The sequence below is a fragment of the Coregonus clupeaformis genome, chromosome 25 (genome assembly GCF_020615455.1).
Source record: "Coregonus clupeaformis isolate EN_2021a chromosome 25, ASM2061545v1, whole genome shotgun sequence".
NCBI lineage: Eukaryota > Metazoa > Chordata > Actinopteri > Salmoniformes > Salmonidae > Coregonus > Coregonus clupeaformis.
In genome coordinates this window covers 25,596,982-25,618,436 of record NC_059216.1, presented here as the reverse complement: position 1 = coordinate 25,618,436, position 21,455 = coordinate 25,596,982, and the positions used below count along the sequence as shown (strand labels likewise).

Sequence of the window (21,455 nt, the reverse complement as noted above, 5' to 3'; positions counted from 1 at the left end):
AATTCACCAATACATTTCTTGGTAGTCCAAAAAATATTGCTATCAGGTTGTAAATCACAGCTGGCATTGTTTGCTGCCTCCATTCGCGATGCGATACACTGTTTTAGTGACTCAATATTCTGGACAAAAACGGACGAATATAACTAAGGCTGGGAATGTCAATAAAATCAAACTAGCAAGGGCAATGATCACAAGTCAGTCATAACGTGGCTAATAGGCTAGCGTATCTATTTATTTAGCAAGCTAAAAACACAAAGCCTAACGTTAGCTAGATAGCTAGCTGCTAGGAGGATGTCATACCATTGGAGTGGGGGAGTTACTTTTCCCCCTCATATCGTTTTTCGGTGGCAATACACAGCTAGAGATGCAGGTGTCATTTGGTTAGCTAGCAAGAACTTAAACGGCTGTTATCCATTTAGCATATCTCTTGCGTTCACAAATACACTCTGGCTATCTACTTCGATTGCAGAGCACTCTCGTCTGAGTGTGCCACAGCGTAGAACAACTGATTAATTTACGAACACGCAACACCCGCTGAATATGGAATATGACCGGTGTCTATTTGTCAATAACTGCTGGTGCGCGATGTCTAATATTAAAGAAGTCTTGAGGTATTGCTCGCCTGAGGTTGAATACCTCATGATAAGCTGTAGATCACACTGTCTACCAAGAGAGTTCTCATCTATATTATTCGTAGCCACCGATGCTGGCACTAAGACCTCACTTAACGAGCTGTATAAGGCCATAAGCTAATTTTTACATATTTTCAGAAATCCAAATCTACTGCTCATATTTGCGCAGTGACCGGTTGGCCTTCAAGACGGCATAAGTTTCCATACGTTTTTGTAAAAACGGTCCCGCCATTAAGTCAAAATGTGATTGGTTGATTCAACTGTCACTCCAAAATGTTGCCCTAATACAGTTGAACGGCAGATACCTTTATCTAGCTTCCAATGGCTGACTTTGCTAGCTAGATTTATCTCCCCAGAGACCAGCAAAGCATATTTTTCTCTCTTCAGTGTTAACCATTTCATTTCCAACAAAAACTAAAGAGATTAAATCAGAACATCATTGAAAATAATACAATTATCATTATTATATTATTATTATTATTTTATAAATCCTTAGCCATTCTCTGAAGGCGTAGAAGGCCCATTGTTCCCCACTGTTTGGGTTAGTAATAATTTGTAGAGTGGCTCTATTTTCCCCGCATTCTTTCACTATTTTGAATGTCTAAAGAACCCATATGTTGTTCTGAAATAGGAACACAGATATACTGGACATTCTGAACTCTTATTATGGTGGAGATTTGACAAAATTACAATCATGGTCTTGAATTGGACTCGCATTTTTCTGGTCTCGGTCTTGACTCTGTCTCGGACCCCTTGTCCCCCTCCCGGTCTCGGTCTTGACTCGGTCTTGCCCCGCCTCCGGTCTTGGTCTTGACTGACTCGATTTGCTCCGGTCTTGGTCTTGAATCGGTCTCGCTTTAGGTGGTCTCGAACACAACACTGACAATAACCTAAAACACAAGGCCAAATATATACTGGAGTTGCGTACCAAGACAACATTGAATGTTCCTGAGTGGCCTACAGTAGTAACAGTTATGACTTAAATCAGCTTGAAATTCTATGGCAAGACTTGAAAATGGCTGTCTAGCAATGGTCAACAACCAACTTGACAGAGCTTGTAGAATTTTTTAAATAATAATGTGTACAATATTGTACAATCCAGGCGTGCAAAGCTCTTAGAGACTTACCCAGAAAAACTCACAGCTGTAATCGCTGCCAAAGGTGATTCTAACATGTATTGACTCAGCGGTGTGAATACTTGTGTAAATGAGATATTTCTGTATTTCATTTTCAATAAAACATTTCTAAACGCGTTTTCACTCTCATTATGGGGTATTGTGTGTAGATGGGTGAGATATATATTTTTTTATCCATTTAGAATTTAGGCTGTAACATAACAAAATGTGGTCAAGGGGTATGAATACTTTCTGAAGGCACTGTAAGTGTGTGGCAGAGAGTCGGGTGCTTCCAAAAGCCCATTATTAAATCGAGAGTGCTGGACAGTCGATCACCAAACATTTCTGTAGAAACGCGAACGATAAAGGCTTGCGCTCCTTTTTTCCCCTCCGCTATTGGTGGTAGGTGCACTTGATTCAGAATCCCTGCCCACCGGGTAAGAAAAGTGTTCCCATTTTGAACCATTTCAAAATGATATGTGTGGCTAAATCGAGAGTGCCTACTGCGCTGGCCAATCGGATAGCTCAAATCACCGTTTGATACTAGCCTATGTAAGATTGAATGACTTAAAACCATGATCAGAGAGAGACTGACAAAGAATACAGAAGAGAGCTGCTGTTTTTATAAGTTAGTTTAAGTTATTTATTCAGCACTGTTTCAAAACATAAAACGAGTAGCCAAGTGTAGATAGTCCTGCGTTATTATTATTATTAGCAGCTCGTTGTGTCTATTTTAATATCAAGGAATATTTCACTTTCTCTGGTCATAGGAACAACATGAATTTGTGCATGAGGCAGATGCAGTGCAACTCGAGATTCGCCATCAGGTGGAAGACTGTGTCCCTTATCTCTGGTCAGTCTCACCAGTGGAAAGGAAGGAGAGGGCAGGGACCGTGAGAGACGGACCCTGCTATGCTCTCCCTCCCTGCGTTGAGACTAATGCAGTGTTCAAAACAACTGGGAACTCCGACTTCCGACTATGCTGCGTTTAAGACAACTGGGAACTCGTAAAAATAAAAACAAGATCCGACCGGGAAAAATCGTTTTGAACAGTCATACAACTTTCTGACCTGAAGATCATTGACGTTATGATTTGACCTAGTCCCCCACCCATGTTCCCAGTTGTCTTGAAACACAATATGAGCATCAGATGCAGGTACCATCAGCCCAATAAAATAAGAAAGCTAATTATTCAAATTTATGCTCAGCAGTGCCTCGCAAGTGCTACACCAACTGATCTATTTTGTTATCAAAGCTCGAGTTTTGAAATATAATATGGTCTGAGAAGAACAATATTGGCAGGCCAAGCATGTAGCCAATATGCTGTGATATTGTATATGGCCTACTGCACAAAACCTCCTTCCTACAGAACTGTTTTTATTAGGTTAATGTTACATTTATGTATTGTTCCAAAAAAAATCTGAGCGGTAGATCTCGGCTTGCTGGGAAAGTGATCTTGACTCAGAAAAGGTTGGTGACCACTGCTCTAGGCAGATTAAATGAAATGAGAGACGGCCATTAGTCTTTGAGGTTTTGTGTGAGCATGCATGACGACGAGGGCTGAGTGAATGAGAGGGGCGCGTGCACCTGGGGTTGGATCAGGGAGGGATGACACTTGTGTGGTAACTTGTGCATTCCGTTTGATGTGCATGTTTGAATCCCTTATTTGGGGGCTTTCTATAACATGGTAATCTGTGCTGACAGTATTAATAAATTAGATTAAATCAATAAAACAAATAAGTAAAATTATATGTTTTTACCAATGCAAAAACATTACAAGAAACCCCTAAAACAAATCAACATTCAAAGAAAGTCAAGTCCCAATGGCAACATGATGGTTGCTCTCTAAATCACTTAACATGTGCACCTTTGTCTATGTTTGATAAGAGTGCATACGTGGCAGCTGTATGTGAGGGCGTTTGACTCATTTCTCTCTGCCTCCTTCTTTCCACTCCTCTCCTCTTTTGACCTCACCCTCTCACCGTCCCCCCCTACTCACAAGGCAGGCAATACGCTTGACCTCATCTTCACTAGATGCTGCTCCTCTACTAATCTCACTGCAACTCCCCTCCATGTCTCCGACCACTACTTTGTTTCCTTTTCTCTCTCGCTCTCCTCCCACACTACTCACTCTGCCCCTACACAGATGGTAATGCGCCGCCGCAACCTTCGCTCTCTCTCTCCCACTACTCTCTCCTCTTCCATCCTATCATCTCTTCCCTCTGCTCAATCCTTCTCCTCCAATCTCCTGATTCTGCCTCCTCAACCTCCTCTCCTCCTTTCTGCATCCTTTGACTCTCTGTGTCCCCCTATCCTCCCGGCCGGCTCGGGTCCTCCCCCTCCAGCTCCGTGGCTTGATGACTCACTGCGAGCTCACAGAACAGAGCTCCGGGCAGCGGAGCGAAATGGAAGAAAACTAAACTCCCTGCCGACCTGGCATCTTTTCACTCCCTCCTCTCTACATTTTCTTCATCTGTTTCTGCTGCTAAGGCCACCTTCTACCACTCTAAATTCCAAGCATCTGCCTCTAACCCTAGGGAAGCTCTTTGCCACATTTTCCTCCCCTCCTGAATCCCCCTCCTCTCTCTCTCTGTGGATGACTTTGTCAACCACTTTGAAAAGAAGGTTGACGACATCCGATCCTCGTTTGTTAAGTCTAATGACACTGCTGGTCCTGCTCACACTGCCCTACCCTATGCTTTGACTTCTTTCTCCCTCTCTCTCCAGATAAAATCCTGCGACTTGTGACTGCAGGCCGCCCAACAACCTGCCCGCTTGACCCCATCCCCTCCTCCCTTCTCCAGACCATCTCCGGTGACCTTCTCCCCTACCTCACCTCGCTGATCAACTCATCCTTGACCGCTGGCCATGTCCCTTCCGTCTTCAAGAGAGCGAGAGTTGCTCCCCTTCTCAAAAAAACCAACACTCGACCCCACTGATGTCAACAACTACAGACCAGTATCCCTTCTTTCTTTTCTTTCCAAAACTATTGAGCGTGCCGTCTTTAGCCAACTCTCTTGCTATCTCTCTCAGAATGACCTTCTTGATCCAAACCAATCAGGTTTCAGGACTGGTCATTCAACTGAGACTGCTCTTCTCTGTGTCACGGAGACTCTCCGCATCTGCTAAAGCTAACTCTCTCTCCTCTGCTCTTGTCCTTCTAGACCTGTCTGCTGCCTTTGATACTGTGAACCATCAGATCCTCCTCTCCACCCTCTCCGAGCTGGGCATCTCCGGCGCGGCTCACTCCTGGATTGCGTCCTACCTGACCGGTCGCTCCTACCAAGTGGCGTGGCGAGAAGCTGTCTCCGCACCACGTGCTCTCACCACTGGTGTCCCCCAAGGCTCAGTTCTAGGCCCTCTCCTTTTCTCCCTATACACCAAGTCACTTGGCTCTGTCATATCCTCACATGGTCTCTCCTATCATTGCTACGCTGACGATACACAACTAATCTTCTCCTTTCCCCCTTCTGATAACCAGGTGGCGAATCGCATCTCTGCATGTCTGGCAGACATATCAGTATGGATGACGGATCACCACCTCAAGCTGAACCCTGGCAAGACGGAGCTGCTCTTCCTCCCGGGAAGGGACTGCCCGTTCCATGATCTCGCCATCACGGTTGACAACTCCGCTGTGTCCTCCTCCCAGAGTGCGAAGAGCCTAGGCGTGACCCTGGACAACACCCTGTCGTTCTCCGCCAACATCAAGGCGGTGACCCGCTCCTGCAGGTTCATGCTCTACAACGTTCGGAGAGTACGACCCTGCCTTACACAGGAAGCGGCACAGGTCCTAATCCAGGCACTTGTCATCTCCCGTCTGGACTACTGCAACTCGCTGTTGGCTGGCCTCCCTGCCTGTGCCATTAAACCCCTACAACTCATCCAGAATGCCGCAGCCCGTCTGGTGTTCAACCTTCCCAAGTTCTCTCACGTCACCCCCCTCCTCCGCACACTCCACTGGCTTCCAGTTGAAGCCGCATCCGCTACAAGACCATGGTGCTTGCCTATGGAGCAGTGAGGGGAACGGCACCTCTGTACCTTCAGGCTCTGATCAGTCCCTACACCCAAACGAGGGCATTGCGCTCATCCACCTCTGGCCTGCTGGCTCCCTTCCTCTGCGGAAGCATAGTTCCCGCTCAGCCCAGTCAAAACTGTTCGCTGCTCTGGCACCCCAATGGTGGAACAAGCTCCCTCACGACGCCAGGACAGCGGAGTCACTCACCACCTTCCGGAGACATTTGAAACCCCACCTCTTTAAGGAATACCTGGGATAGGATAAAGGAATCCTTCTACCCCCCCCAATTGTAAAGTGGTTATCCCACTGGCTATAGGGTGAACGCACCAATTTGTGAGTCGCTCTGGCTAAGAGCGTCTGCTAAATGACGTTAATGTGCCCTTGAGCAAGGCACTTAACCCTAATTGCTCCTGTAAGTCGCTCTGGATAAGAGCGTCTGCTAAATGACTAAAATGTAAATGTAAAATGTGTGGATATGTGATATATCTGGTGTGTGACTGTGGTCACATGAGTAGGCTAGGAAACATATTTGGTGAGTTTATGCGAGTGAGGGAGTATGATATTAGTGGATGAACACATTCACAATAGGCCTAGCAGGTGTGTACTAGACAGGAGTGTGTCTCACTCCCAGAGAAAGAGAGGAGTAAGAAAGACAGGAGTAAGGGTTGTGTTTACACAGAGCCTGCTGAGGGTAAGAGGGAGGGAGAGAGAGAAGAGGGGGGCAGGGGTGTCTGCCTCTGGGGCCGATTGTGGGAGGCGAGACTGAGCGGAGCCAGAGCAGGTAAGGTGAGTGGTGGGCCCGGGAGGAGGAGGAAGTATCTCCGTTAGGAGGAAGGACGACAACGCATTCTACACAGGGAGGTAGAGAGAGAAGAAGAGAGGTGGAGAAAGAGAGAAAAAAAAAAGGAGACAGAGCTAAAGCGAGAGAGAGCGGGATTAGGAAAGACAGTGAGATAGGTAAGGAGAGAGAGAAGATTAATGGAATTCAGATAGTCTATACAGATTGGGGGAGTGGGTCTGATTCCACTCTGGGATGTTATCAAAAGGACAGGACTGTTTCTCTGTGTGAGAGCAGAGGACAAACAGACACCAAACAGTAGAGACACACCACACCTCGATAATTACATCGCAATATAATGTTTTGACAATATATTGATATTTGACTCCAAGTATTGATTTGTAAAAAAAAAAAGCATTAGCTAGCGCTGTAGTTTGCGTTAACTAGCGTTAGACGGCTGTTCCTATGCCAAAACGCTGATATTTTTCATCCTATAGCTTGTTCTATGAGCCAACATGTTTTCAGCACTTTTATTTCACTGACTGAACAAAACTCATTATCTCATGTGCTCGTCTCTCTGAAGCGGACATAAATTGAGCAATATTTTTGGAACATCAAATCGCAATAAAATTGCAGTATCGAATCGTAATAGACTACATATAGAATCGTGAAAATCAAATTACATATCGTATCGTGAGGTCCCTGGCAATTCTCAGCCCTAGTTTCTACCATGTTTTGAGGCTATATAGAGTTTGTTTACATTTACATTGTTTAAAACATTGGAGGAAAACAAGCTTATATTTTGGGTTGTGTTGGGGTATATACAGTACCAGTCAAAAGTTTGGACACAGCTACTCATCCAAGGGTTTTTATTTTTACTATTTTCTACATTGTAGAATAATAGCGAAGACGTCAAAACTATGAAATAAAACATATGGAATCATGTAGTAACCAAAAAAGTGTTATTTCAATTTTAGATTCTTCAAATAGCCACCCTTTGCCTTGATGACAGCTTTGCACACTCTTGGCATTCTCTCAACCAGCTTCATGAGGAATGCTTTTCCAACAGTCTGGAAGGAGTTCCCACATATGCTGAGCACTCGTTGGCTGCTTTTCCTTCACTCTGCAGTCCAACTCATACCAAACCATCTCAATTGGATTGAGGTCGGGTGATTGTGGAGGCCAGGTCATCTGCTGGAGCACCATCACTCTCCTTCTTGGTCAAATAGCCCTTACACAGCCTGGAGGTGTGTTTTGGGTCATTGTCCTGTTGAAAAACAAATGATAGTCCTACTAAGCGCAAACCAGATGGGATGGCGTATCGCTGCAGAATGCTGTGGTAGCCATGCTGGTTAAGTGTGCCTTGAATTCTAAATAAATCACTGACAGTGTCACCAGCAAAGCACCCCCACACAATCACACCTCCTCCTCCATGCTTCACGGTGGGAACCATACATGCAGAAATCTGCGTCTCACAAAGACACGGCAGTTGAAACCAAAAATCTCACATTTGGACTCATCAGACCAAAAGGACAGATTTCCACTGGTCTAATGTCCATTGCTCGTGTTTCTTGGCCCAAGCAAGTCTCTTCCTTTTATTGGTGTCCTTTAGTAGTGGTTTCTTTGCAGCAATTTGACCATGAAGGCCTTATTCACACAGTCTCCTCTGAACAGTTGATGTTGAGATGTGTCTGTTACTTGAACTCTGTGAAGCATTTATTTGGGCCGCAATGAGGGGTGCAGTTAACTCTAATGAACTTATCCTCTGCAGCAGAGGTAACTCTGGGTCTTCCATTCCTGTAGCGGTCCTCATGAGAGCCAGTTTCATCATAGCGCTTGATGGTTTTTGCGACTGCACTTGAAAAAACCTTCAAAGTTCTTGAAATGTTCCGTATTGACTGACCTTCATGTCTTAAAGTAATGATGGACTGTTGTTTCTCTTTGCTTATTTGAGCTATTCTTGCCATAATATGGACCAAATAGGGCTATCTTCTGTATACCACCGCTACATTGTCACAACACAACTGATTGGCTCAAACACATTAAGAAGGAAATAAATTCCACAAATTAACTTTTAACAAGGTATACCTGTTAATTGAAATGCATTCCAGGTGGCTACCTCATGAAGCTGGTTGAGAGAATGCAAAGAGTGTGCAAAGCTGTCATCAAGGCAAAGGGTGGCTACTTTGAAGAATCTCAAAAATAAAAAATATATATATATATTTGTTTAACACTTTTTTGGTTACTACATGATTCCATATGTGTTATTTCATAGTTTTGATGTCTTCACTATTATTCTAAAATGCAGAAAATAGTACAAATAAAGAAAAACCCTTGAATGAGTAAGTGTGTCCAAACTTTTGACTGGTGCTGTATGTATGTATGTATGTATGTATGTATGTATGTATGTATGTATGTATGTATGTATGTATGTATGTACAGTGGGGAGAAAAAGTATTTGATACAGCTGCCGATTTTGCAGGTTCTCCCACTTAAAAAGCATGAGAGAGGCCTGTAATTTTTATCATGGGTACACGTCAACTGTGAGAGACAAATTGAGAAAAAAAAAATCCAGAAAATCACATTGTATGATTTTTTAAGTAATAATTTGCAATTTATTGCATGACATAAGTATTTGATACATCAGAAAAGCAGAACTTAATATTTGGTACAGAAACTTTTGTTTGCAATTACAGAGATCATTCGTTTCCTGTAGGTCTTGACCAGGTTTGCACACACTGCAGCAGGGATTATGGCTCCTCTATACAGACCTTCTCCAGATCCTTCAGGTTTCGGGGCTCTCGCTGGGCAATACGGACTTTCAGCTCCCTCCAAAGATTTTCTATTGTGTTCAGGTCTGGAGACTGGCTAGGCCACTCCAGGACCTTGAGATTCTTCTTACGGAGCCACTCCTTAGTTGCTCTGGCTGTGTGTTTCGGGTCGTTGTCATGCTGGAAGACCCAGCCACGACCCATCTTCAATGCTCTTACTGAGGGAAGGAGGTTGTTGGCCAAGATCTCGCGATACATGGCCCCATCCATCCTCCCCTTAATACGGTGCAGTCGTCCTGTCCCCTTTGCAGAAAAGCATCCCTAAAGAATGATGTTTCCACCTCCATGCTTCACAGTTGGGATGGTGTTCTTGGGGTTGTACTCATCCTCTGTAGCTCAATTGGTAGAGCATGGCGCTTGTAACGCCAGGGTAGTGGGTTCGATCCCCGGGACCACCCATACGTAAAAATGTATGCGCACAGGACTGTAAGTCGCTTTGGATAAAAGCGTCTGCTAAATGGCATATTATTATTCCTCCAAACACGGCGAGTGGAGTTTAGACCAAAAAGCTCTATTTTTGTCTCATCAGACCACATGACCTTCTCCCATTCCTCCTCTGGATCATCCAGATGGTCATTGGCAAACTTCAGACGGGCCTGGACATGCGCAGGCTTGAGCAGGGGGACCTTGCGTGCGCTGCAGGATTTTAATCCATGACGGCGTAGTGTGTTACTAATGGTTTTCTTTGAGACTGTGGTCCCAGCTCTCTTCAGGTCATTGACCAGGTCCTGCCGTGTAGTTCTGGGCTGATCCCTCACCTTCCTCATGATCATTGATGCCCCACAAGGTGAGATCTTGCATGGAGCCCCAGACCGAGGGGTGATTGACCGTCATCTTGAACTTCTTCCATTTTCTAATAATTGCGCCAACAGTTGTTGCCTTCTCACCAAGCTGCTTGCCTATTGTCCTGTAGCCCATCCCAGCCTTGTGCAGGTCTACAATTTTATCCCTGATGTCCTTACACAGCTCTCTGGTCTTGGCCATTGTGGAGAGGTTGGAGTCTGTTTGAGTGTGTGGACAGGTGTCTTTTATACAGGTAACGAGTTCAAACAGGTGCAGTTAATACAGGTAATGAGTGGAGAACTGGAGGGCTTCTTAAAGAAAAACTAACAGGTCTGTTAGAGCCGAAATTCTTACTGGTTGGTAGGTGATCAAATACTTATGTCATGCAATAAAATGCAAATTAATTACTTAAAAATCATACAATGTGATTTTCTGGATTTTTGTTTTAGATTCCGTCTCTCACAGTTGAAGTGTACCTATGATAAAAATTACAGACCTCTACATGCTTTGTAAGTAGGAAAACCTGCAAAATCGGCAGTGTATCAAATACTTGTTCTCCCCACTGTATGTATGTACGTATGTGTATATACAGTGAGGGAAAAAAGTATTTGATCCCCTGCTGATTTTGTACGTTTGCCCACTGACAAAGACATGATCAGTCTATAATTTTTATGGTCGTTTTATTTTAACAGTGAGAGACCGAATAACAAAAAAAAAATCCAGAAAAACGCATGTCAAAAATGTTATAAATTGATTTGCATTTTAATGAGGGAAATAAGTATTTGACCCCTCTGCAAAACATGACTTAGTACTTGGTGGCAAAACCCTTGTTGGCAATCACAGAGGTCAGACGTTTCTTGTAGTTGGCCACCAGGTTTGCACACATCTCAGGAGGGATTTTGTCCCACTCCTCTTTGCAGATCTTCTCCAAGTTATTAAGGTTTCGAGCCTGACGTTTGGCAACTCGAACCTTCAGCTCCCTCCACAGATTTTCTACAGGATTAAGGTCTGGAGACTGGCTAGGCCACTCCAGGACCTTAATGTGCTTCTTCTTGAGCCACTCCTTTGTTGCCTTGGCCGTGTATTTAGGATAATTGTCATGCTGGAATACCCATCCACGACCCATTTTCAATGCCCTGGCTGAGGGAAGGAGGTTCTCACCCAAGATTTGACGGTACATGGCCCCGTCCATCGTCCCTTTGATGCGGTGAAGTTGTCCTGTCCCCTTAGCAGAAACCCCCCCCCCCGCCCCCCCAAAGCATAATGTTTCCACCTCCATGTTTGACAGTGGGGATGGTGTTCTTGGGGTCATAGGCAGCATTCCTCCTACTCCAAACACGGCGAGTTGAGTTGATGCCAAAGAGCTCGATTTTGGTCTCATCTGACCACAACACTTTCACCCAGTTCTCCTCTGAATCATTCAGATGTTCATTGGCAAACTTCAGACGGGCCAGTATATGTGCTTTCTTGAGCAGGGGGACCTTGCGGGCGCTGCAGGATTTCAGTCCTTCACGGCGTAGTGTGTTACCAATTGTTTTCTTGGTGACTATGGTCCCAGCTGCCTTGAGATCATTGACAAGATCCTCCCGTGTAGTTCTGGGCTGATTCCTCACCGTTCTCATGATCATTGCAACTCCACGAGGTGAGATCTTGCATGGAGCCCCAGGCCGAGGGAGATTGACAGTTATTTTGTGTTTCTTACATTTGTGAATAATCGCACCAACTGTTGTCACCTTCTCACCAAGCTGCTTGGCGATGGTCTTGTAGCCCATTCCAGCCTTGTGTAGGTCTACAATCTTGTCCCTGACATCCTTGGAGAGCTCTTTGGTCTTAGCCATGGTGGAGAGTTTGGAATCAGATTGATTGATTGCTTCTGTGGACAGGTGTCTTTTATACAGATAACAAGCTGAGATTAGGAGCACTCCCTTTAAGAGTGTGCTCCTAATCTCAGCTCGTTACCTGTATAAAAAAGACACCTGGGAAACAGAAATCTTTCTGATTGAGAGGGGGTCAAATACTTATTTCCCTCGTTAAAATGCAAATAAATTGATAACATTTTTGACATGCATTTTTCTGGATTTTTTTGTTGTTATTCTGTCTCTCACTGTTCAAATAAACCTACCATTAAAATTATAGACTTATCATGTCTTTGTCAGTGGGCAAACGTACAAAATCAGCAGGGGATCAGATCAAATACTTTTTTCCCCTCACTGTATATATATATATATATAATTAATTCATAAGTCTAAGTATTAAGTAAGTATTCTAGCTTTAAGAAGAACAGCCCTGAAGGAAATATGTTGGTTCAGGAAGAAAGATAAAAAGTCATTCTTAAATCACTCAAATACAAAAGTAGCCTATTAGGCAGGCTACACAAATAGTAGACAGACATATGAATTTAGGTTAAATCTAGCAGTGGAGAAAGAAATGCTGTATTAAGAGAGTCAAAAAGCTTAACCCTTTACATTCGTGGGAATTGGCCTATATGGATAGGGCTAAATTGAAATGTTTCATCCAGAAGAAATATGAAAAGCATATGCATAACCATTGTAGCAATTGAAAGGGAACAATTTGGAGATAATGGGAAAATTATTAGACCAAAGGTGAGTACACAACAGTTCACCTGAATCAAAACATTACCTTTATAGTTGAAGTCTTCTTTAGATTTCATTTATTGTACTTCTTGCCATATTTGTTGATAACAAAATCTGAAATACATTCAGTAACATGATAAGACTATTCATGCAAAATATGGGGTAGGTGCAACATAACATAACATTTACAAAGGTTTGAGTGGGAGGACTAACTGGTGTCTCCAAGTGGCTCACATCTCTCCAAAACGTGCACAGTTCCTATGCAATTTCAATGCACTTTTATGACTCTAAAGAAGACTTCAACTATAAAGGTACTTTTTTGAGCTCTCCTAGCTGTGCTGTTGAGGAACTAGAGCAAGCACACTTGTAATTGTTTCATTTGGAACACATCCCTGCATCCCCGCCATCACACAATTACTGTTGTTGTTTACGCAATCCAAACAGAGTCCAGTATAAATCGCAATCTGGGTCAGGTGGGCATGATTTGAAAGCTTGTTCTATTGCCAACATGACTAGCTAAGTTATAAAATACGATCTGACAGTGTTAGGCTTTCACAAGGCAATTCAGAGAAACAGATCATAATTTTGGTGCGCATAGAAAGGGGTCATGAGTGCATTCAGGTGCGTGTGCCGCGCAACATTTTCTTCACAATAAACAAACATAGGCTCATTCTGTTCAGAACAACCCAGGGTTTGACAACACGTCATCTTGTAACTGTACATCATTGACACTGTATATGACATGAGTTTTAAAATCTTGGAAATGTGAAGTGCACATTTGGACTCGTGGGTGTTTGGCTTGCTCATATGACATCAAAGCGGTATTTATTATAATCCTCAACAATAAGTCTCATCTTTCAAAATACATAGAGTCCTCTTAATTTACAGTATTTCCCTTACTCAGACAAAAAAATTGCAAAAGTTGCCCAATTACAGGGAGGAAAAGTGACAACTTCTTGTCGTGCGTGGTGCTCATGTTCAGTACGGCTGTCAGTCAAAACCCATACAGCACTGAGAAGCATATCATGTTACTGTACAGCCAATATGTTCTAATTTAGGCACGTATTAGCACCCAAATCTGCCATTTTCAACCCGTATATGGGTACGAATGTAAAGAGTTAAAGAGAGAGAGCTGTTATAATCTGAGAGCTGGTAATTCAGCAACCAATTAAAACTGTGCTCTTTAACCAGACACACAGACAGACAGACAGACACAGAGAGAGAGAGAGAGAGAGAGAGAGAGAGAGAGAGATCAGAGAGAGGAGGCCCATTGGTGGCTATATCAGGAGCCAGCTGACTCATCAGTACACTCTGTGCCGCATCATTGCGCTGATAGCCAGATCCCCCTCCAACATTGCAGTCACCACCTCTTCTCCCTCTTTCCCTCTCTCTCACTCACTCTCTCTTTCCATCTAATTTTTAGTCGCACTCTATCTCTTGTAATTTGACTGGCCATTTCGCTCTCTCATCCTTCTCTTTTTCCTCCTCTCCATCTCTTTCACTGCTCCCTTCTTTCTCTTGTTCCCTGGCTCTGTCTCCAACTCTTCCCATGTTCCCATTTTTCACACTCTTCCTTCCCTCTATGTGTTTCTCTGTGCCCCTCTCTGGTGCCTCTCTCTCTCTGGTGTCCTCAATCTGCTGGTGGCAAAGTGGGTAATGCCAGCTGACACCCTGGCACTGGGTGGCATCCCCCAAACAGCCTACATATGGTGGGGTGTTTGTTGTGGTTGCTGGGGAAGCCATGTTTTACTACATGAGCCACCCACACATCTGAACTGAAGACGTGCTGTAGGTCTGACTGTACAACACTCCGAGAGCACGCCCTGTCCCACTGCGTAAACACACGGTGTGGGAACTATGAGTGTCAGTCTGAGGCGGAAGGATTGTCTCTAGTAAAACGGCGGTTTGGACCTCCCGCTTTAACAAGCCACTGGGATGGGTGACATCACCAGAATCATGCTCCATGTAGCACAGTGGCCCAGGCTCAGAATAGACAGTTACACTAAAAGGGAGCCACTTATCCACAACACTGAATGAATACAGTCATCTCTTAATTCTTGTCAAGGGAAATATGTTTGTTTAACATGAAAAAAGAGACAAGAAGGGTATCATAGTTTTAGGACAAGAGCATAGGAATATATATGAATAGAAGCAGTGCTACGACTATCCATTCATTTCTTTCCTTCATTCCCTTCCTTTTCCCTCCGATATCATTTTTAGTTTCACATCCTACATCCCTCATTCTCTTCTCTCTGATGATGTCAGCATGCATCACACACTCACTCAGCCCCACTCCTATTTACAGATACCTGCCTTGCGCAACAGGAGGAAAGCCAAACAACCGCTTCCTCTCTCTGTGTGTGTGTGTGTGCTGATGGTGATCTCATCCCCCGACCCCCTCAGTGGTTGTTGCGTCACAGGCTGAGTTGGTGCATAGTACATAACGAACATACTTGCACTCCATTGTGAGCGATGAGTGTGTGAGGTCCTCAGAGCGAGTGAGAGTTGCAAGGCGAGGAGTGTGAGGTGTGTAAGGCTTGTATAAAGAGTGTGTGACTCCTTGAGTGGAAGGTTTGTATAGTATTATAAGATTCGTAAGCTATGTCATATAGCTTAATAGGGAGAATTGTGCTTGATGTGTGTGTAGAAAGGCAGTTAGACCCTTACCGATTTGTCTTTGAGCCGCTCCCCCTTGATGAGGAAGTCTGCTGTGGGGTTGGTGGATGTGGTGTTTGGGTCTGTGGTGCTGCTGTTGCTGTCCGGCATCTGGCTGACTTTGTAGACGGTAACGCAGCTGAGGCCCCCGCCCCCCAGAGGCAGCCACCCACCGCTGGAGTCATCCCGAGTCATGACCACTGCTCTCACACGCGCATAACTGTCACTGCAGAGAGAGAGACATAGTTAGGGTGGGACTGCAAAACCGATAATTTAACAACACAACCATGTTGCCTCACGAGTACAGGGCTACCATTGCACACAGACAGAACATGGTTAGGCATAATGACTGCAACCCATTACACGACCACTGCTTGAACACATGCATAACTTGTCACGAAAAGGATAGAACACACACTTTATAACCGACCGTAATGTGACTCTCTCACAACTGTCAGTAAGTGAGAGAGGGAGAGAAAGAGAGAGAACCAGAGAGAGGAAGACAGAAAGAGAGTTGGAGGTGTCAGAGATAGACAAAATCATTAGAGTAGACAGGTCATAAAAGACAACGGCAGGAGCACCTGAGAACACAACACACCCCAAAAACAACAGGATATTAAACCCTTGAATAACCATTTACAACCTCTGTATCCCATGGGCTTCACTGACTGATGATTTAGACAGGACTTATCCTACTGGTTAGAGTTGAACAATGATAATAGCCAAGGATACCCAACCACAATCAATAGCCTGGACAGAAGCATTACATACAAAGCTGGTAGAGAGTCTATAAAGATACCAACTGAAAACTCAATCCCAGGTTACCATAAACTAAAACGCACCATGGCTATAACTAACTAGCACCACACTAAAAAGGCCAACACATATGAGAGGCAGAAAGTCAGTCTTTTGTGTGTGGTATGTATGTGTGTGTGGGGGTGGGTCAGTCGGTACATATGATGTGTCCCGCCTCTTTCAGGTTAAACAATGGGTGAGTGACCACGTGGCCAGGCTACAGTACCAGGCTCAGGCTCAGGCTCAGGCTGTGGCCTCACCTTTCCCCTACAGCAGGCCAGGCAGGTAGCTAGGGACTGTACGTTACTGTAGTGTAGTAAATGTATCCAGCCCTCTCCCTGTGCTCTGCACTGGCTGCAGTCTGATGGCTCTCTGATTAGATAAGAACATTCCACTGGGCCACCGGAAACGACAAAGGTCAAAGTGTGCTGAGGGTAGCACTTTACAGATCCTACTAGTAACATATTAAAGGCTGGGAGGAAGAGAGAAAGGAGGGAGTTTGACCGCGAGACGTCTTTCTCTGTGGCACGTCGCACCCTCACAGGGGTTTGAGTTTATTAACCGATTGATGACGCGGCCAGTATGGAGGACCAAACCTGCCATAATTAGAAATAAACAAATAAATAATTAAAATGCACACATAAATAGAGCAACGAAATACAAAAATACTGACCAAAATTAATTAATTTCTCTCTACATATCTGTATGTATTCAATTATTTATCTAATTATTTACACTTTTCATTTATATATTTGTTCATTTATTCATTTCTGTATTTCCTCCTCCAATATGATGAGGGGGTGTAAAATGTCTGTGGGTGGTATCTAACACACCATTGGTTGTCACGGCTTGTTGCTCGACTGCTTTTGCATGGCTCTGATGGTCCAAAAAGTAAAACTACATATACTTGAGAGACCAACCAGTAGATAGCTACAGGAGCCCAGTTCTTCTGGCATGTAGTATGGCTGCAATCAGACAAGCGGTAGCCAGAGACTTGGCGGTGCTGGCTAACGCTGCTGAAAACGTTGCCTCTCCAGAAAATGTGGGTCAGCTAGCTGCTACAACAGACACAGATGTGAACCCGTTAGTTCTTAACAATTTGGAGGAAGTTGCCCAATGACTTCAGGTGATAACAGAGAGTCCTGGCATGAGCAGATGACCATAGACAAATCGGCCTTTGGGCCACCATAATCACACCGTTTTTCAACTGGTCGTTCAGTAGAGTACCGTTTCAGTTTAATTAAACATTTAACCCTGTTCTGTCGTACTGAACACAACCCAGGCAAATGCAATCGAGCAACAATGGTGTGTTTGATAAAACCCACATACAATATATATACAAAAGTATGTGGACACCCCTTCAAATCAGTAGATTCGGCTATTTCAGCCACACCCGTTGCTGACAGGTGTATAAAAGTAAGCACACAGCCATGCGATCTCTAGAGACAAACATTGGCAGTAGAATGGCCTTACTGAAGAGCTCAGTGACTTTCAACGTGGCACCGTCATATGATGCCACCTTTCCAACAAATCAAATCACTTTTTATTGGCCACATGCACCGAATACAACAGGTGCAGACATTACAGTGAAATGCTTACTACAGCCCTTAACCAACAGTGCATTTATTTTTAATAAAAAAGTAGAATAAAACAAAAAAAGAGCAGAAGTAAAATAAAATAACAGTAGGGAGGCTATATATAAAGGGGGGTACCGGTGCAGAGTCAATGTGCGGGGGCACCAGCTAGTTGAGGTAGTTGAAGTAATATGTACATGTGGGTAGAGTTAAAGTGACTATGCATAAATAATTAACAGAGTAGCAGCAGCGTAAAAAGATGGGGTGGGGGGGCAGTGCAAATAGTCCAGGTAGCCATGATTAGCTGTTCAGGAGTCTTATGGCTTGGGGGTAGAAGCTGTTGAGAAGTCTTTTGGACCTAGACTTGGCACTCCGGTACCAAGTCAGTTTGTAAAATGTCTGCCCTGCTAGAGCTTCCCCGGTCAACTGTAAGTGCTGTTATTGTGAAGAGGAAACGTCTAGGAGCAACAACGGCTCAGCCGCGAAGTGGTAGTCCACACAAGCTCACAGAACGGGATCAACAAGTGTTGAAGCACGTAAAAATGGTCTATTCTCAGTTGCAACACTCACTACCGAGTTCCAAACTGCCTCTTGAAGCAACTTCAGCACAAAAACTGTTTGCCGGGATCATCAGCAAGCTTTTATTTCAAATTATGGCAGGTTTGATCATCCATAGGCCAGCACCACTGGGTTCAGTTGCCAACGTGTATTTACACCCTCCTGTTTATTGGGATCAATTGTAGTAGTCAGTGAGCTAGGGATGAGACAGGAAATGCCAAATGACGCTTGATGACTGAACATTTACAAATGTCTACAAAGAGATTGCCTATTCAAGTGATGTCAAATAGGCTGATGGTTTCCGTCACAAGACAGTTCCTGTCAGAGTTCCGTTTTCTCCAGTCATACCAGTGTAAAGTCTCTCCACTGCAGCAACAACTCAAAACAGGTGCCCTTTGCTCTGCATCCACGCTCTTGGCAAACCTTTATGCCAAGGTTATTAGTTATCAACTAATCCATTTCAGCCATCGAGCTTAAACATATTTTTTTCTCGCATCCAAACTTACGCAGGCCTACATACAAATGCTAGTCAGCCCTGGTAATAGTTGACCAAAGTTCCTTCCAGGATCGATGACCAAATGTAATAACTCCAACTCCAACAAAACAGGAAAGTTGGTTTAAGCACAGGAAAGTTGGTTTAAGCACAGGAAAGTTGGTTTAAGCAGCCTTAAAGCCAGTCAATTCTGGTCTCGTGGGGGTGGAAGGAGGGATGAGGGGTGAGGGGTGGGAGGAGGGATAAGGGGTGAGGGGTGGGGGGGAGGCCTACTGGCATTACACCCATTGTGCACATAATGTCATAACACACTCCTGGTAATGCTAATCAAAAGTAGCCTTCCTTCCTAGGAAGATGGATTCATACAAACATTAGGGATTGAAACACAAACAGGAGAGATTTGATCTAAGATTTTTCCTGTAGGAGCATTTGGCTTGAAGAGATAATTCTCTTTACATTCTACTGCTCGGAGGGGGGCAAATCTAGGGGTAGTGTCGTACACTTCCTACGGAGGTGGTGTACGTGACATGAGATATAAATCAAGATTTGCATCTTTATAATACAGTAATATGTGCATACCAGTGTTTCCATTAGCTGGTAATACAATTGCACACAGCCAATTTTCCGGGAGAAAAAACACGATATAATGCACTTTAGCCTATTCATTGATTTAAATACATGTCGATGTAGCGCGAGAGCTGCTGATACAGCTCAAACAGCTGTTTGTTCTGCTGGAATAAAAAGTGCTTTAATAAGCCCAATCATTGAGCAAAGCTATTCTAAAGCAATTGTGTAAAAATAAAATAAAATAAAATAAAAATGGCCACGATTAAAAGGAGGTACTATTTTTATTTTTCAACTGGTAATTGAAGCTCGCTTCCCATTCGCCATTCAAGTGCATAGGCAACTAGGCAGGCTTCAGCGTGTCACACAACACTTTGCAATGAGCTGGAGGCAGTATGCATTTTGAAAACATATACTTAATTGTTTGAAACCTGAACGTTTTACTACATTTTATGTACCTTGCTTCAAAGTAGCCAAGCCAAAATCTAACCAAACGTGCAGGCAATTGTTTTCTAAAGATATTGAAACAAGTAGCCTTTTTCTCTCATTCTATTGGTTTTAAAATCTACTTTTTCTTCCCAATGTCCAGTAGCCAACGCACAATCCTAGTCATATTAGCAACCCATGCTAGTTGTTGCCTAGATATCCCCTATTCCAACATTTCTAACGGATATTTTCATCTCTGGTTACATGAAACTGCTCACAATAGTGTTTTCCCACTAATTGCATTATCGAACGAACATTCGCACGTAGCTTACTGCCTTGTGCACATTGCTGTGCTTATAATGTGAAGAAATAATAGTTTATCAACATTTTAAGTTAAAATGTTAAGTTGCATGAGCGTCATTGCTTTTTAAACATGTGGGGACTTAGCCTAGGCCTACTGGTTGTATGAATTTGGGATCTATCGTCCCACAACTGTCCCAGAGTCTGTTTGGAATAGCTTATTTATTTATCGCACAGAACGACAAGCTGACCAATAGAATAGGTAGACTTTTCTACTATGGGGGACAGTAGATTGAAATAGGCTAGTGATTTTGCTGTTTGTTACTCGTCTTGTTGGCTGAGGATAAGTAAATGTGGACGGTTATTCTAACATAGGTGGCCCATGGGTTCAAGTTTAGGGGATGCTAATTTTCACCATAAAAATGCACCTTTATAATGAAGCATTCCATGCATCCTCGCATTTGCAGACTTATCTAAGATAGCCTACTATTTCTAATGTGATGATTAGATTGAATAGTCATAATTTAGGCTAATAACATAACTCAATCACTGTTCGCAAAAAAATACTGTTCAATGAAGCGCGTAGTGGCATAGAGTAGCCTATTGCCTATATTAGATAGCCTACATTTTGTCTTTGCACAGGAAAATGTTGGCCTTCCATAAACACATTTCATGCAATTCTACTACACTTTATATGACTGGAGACATCAGCAGAATATTTTTTTATATGACAAATTACAGGGTAGCCTACTCCGCTGACACTGACAAACAGATCAATAAAAACGACATTGTCTGATCCATATTTTAGGCCTACGAAAATGGGGAGACAAATACAATATGACATCCATCTAACCTGGAGAAGGGAATTATTGTCCAAAAAGAAACAAATGTGAGACTGACCCAACGATAAAGACAGTGAATATGCACACTCACCAGGGATACGGCCGATGTTCTCCGCAAATAAGCTACTTTTCGCTCAATTAAGTTGACAATTTTGATAACAAAAAGACAGATGAGTCTTTTCATTATTTTTTTTTCAGCAATTGCCATTTCGTTCTCCAAACTGTTTATCAGTGATTGTATTTTTTAAATTTGCGATATGCCTGGCTGGGTGTCTGCTTTTCACTGACAGTCGCAACTCAACAATAATCTGTTTGGTATTTGCCGAGCGCTCTGCCCAAATTGCGGGCCCGTCCAACTGTAGGCTATGAAATTTAAAAAACAATCCACATCTAATGATCCTCTGTGGCCAAATCATGCTTTCTGGTGTAGTAGCCTATTTTTTAATTGTTTTTAATTTATTTCAGTATAGACGGGAGTAAGCTATTTAGTCTATATAATT

General features: G+C 43.5%; 1 protein-coding gene across 2 annotated transcripts in view; it reads right to left on the bottom strand.

The window, feature by feature from the left end:
- LOC121539461 (sprouty-related, EVH1 domain-containing protein 1) overlaps nucleotides 1-21,455 on the bottom strand; it is a 79,994-nt gene that overhangs the window by 21,085 nt on the left and 37,454 nt on the right. For both annotated transcript variants that reach the window (XM_041847973.1, XM_041847974.1), the window contains exon 2: nucleotides 15,416-15,629. In XM_041847973.1, the coding sequence (XP_041703907.1) occupies nucleotides 15,416-15,629 (214 nt within the window). The remainder of the gene's footprint in view (nucleotides 1-15,415; nucleotides 15,630-21,455) is intronic.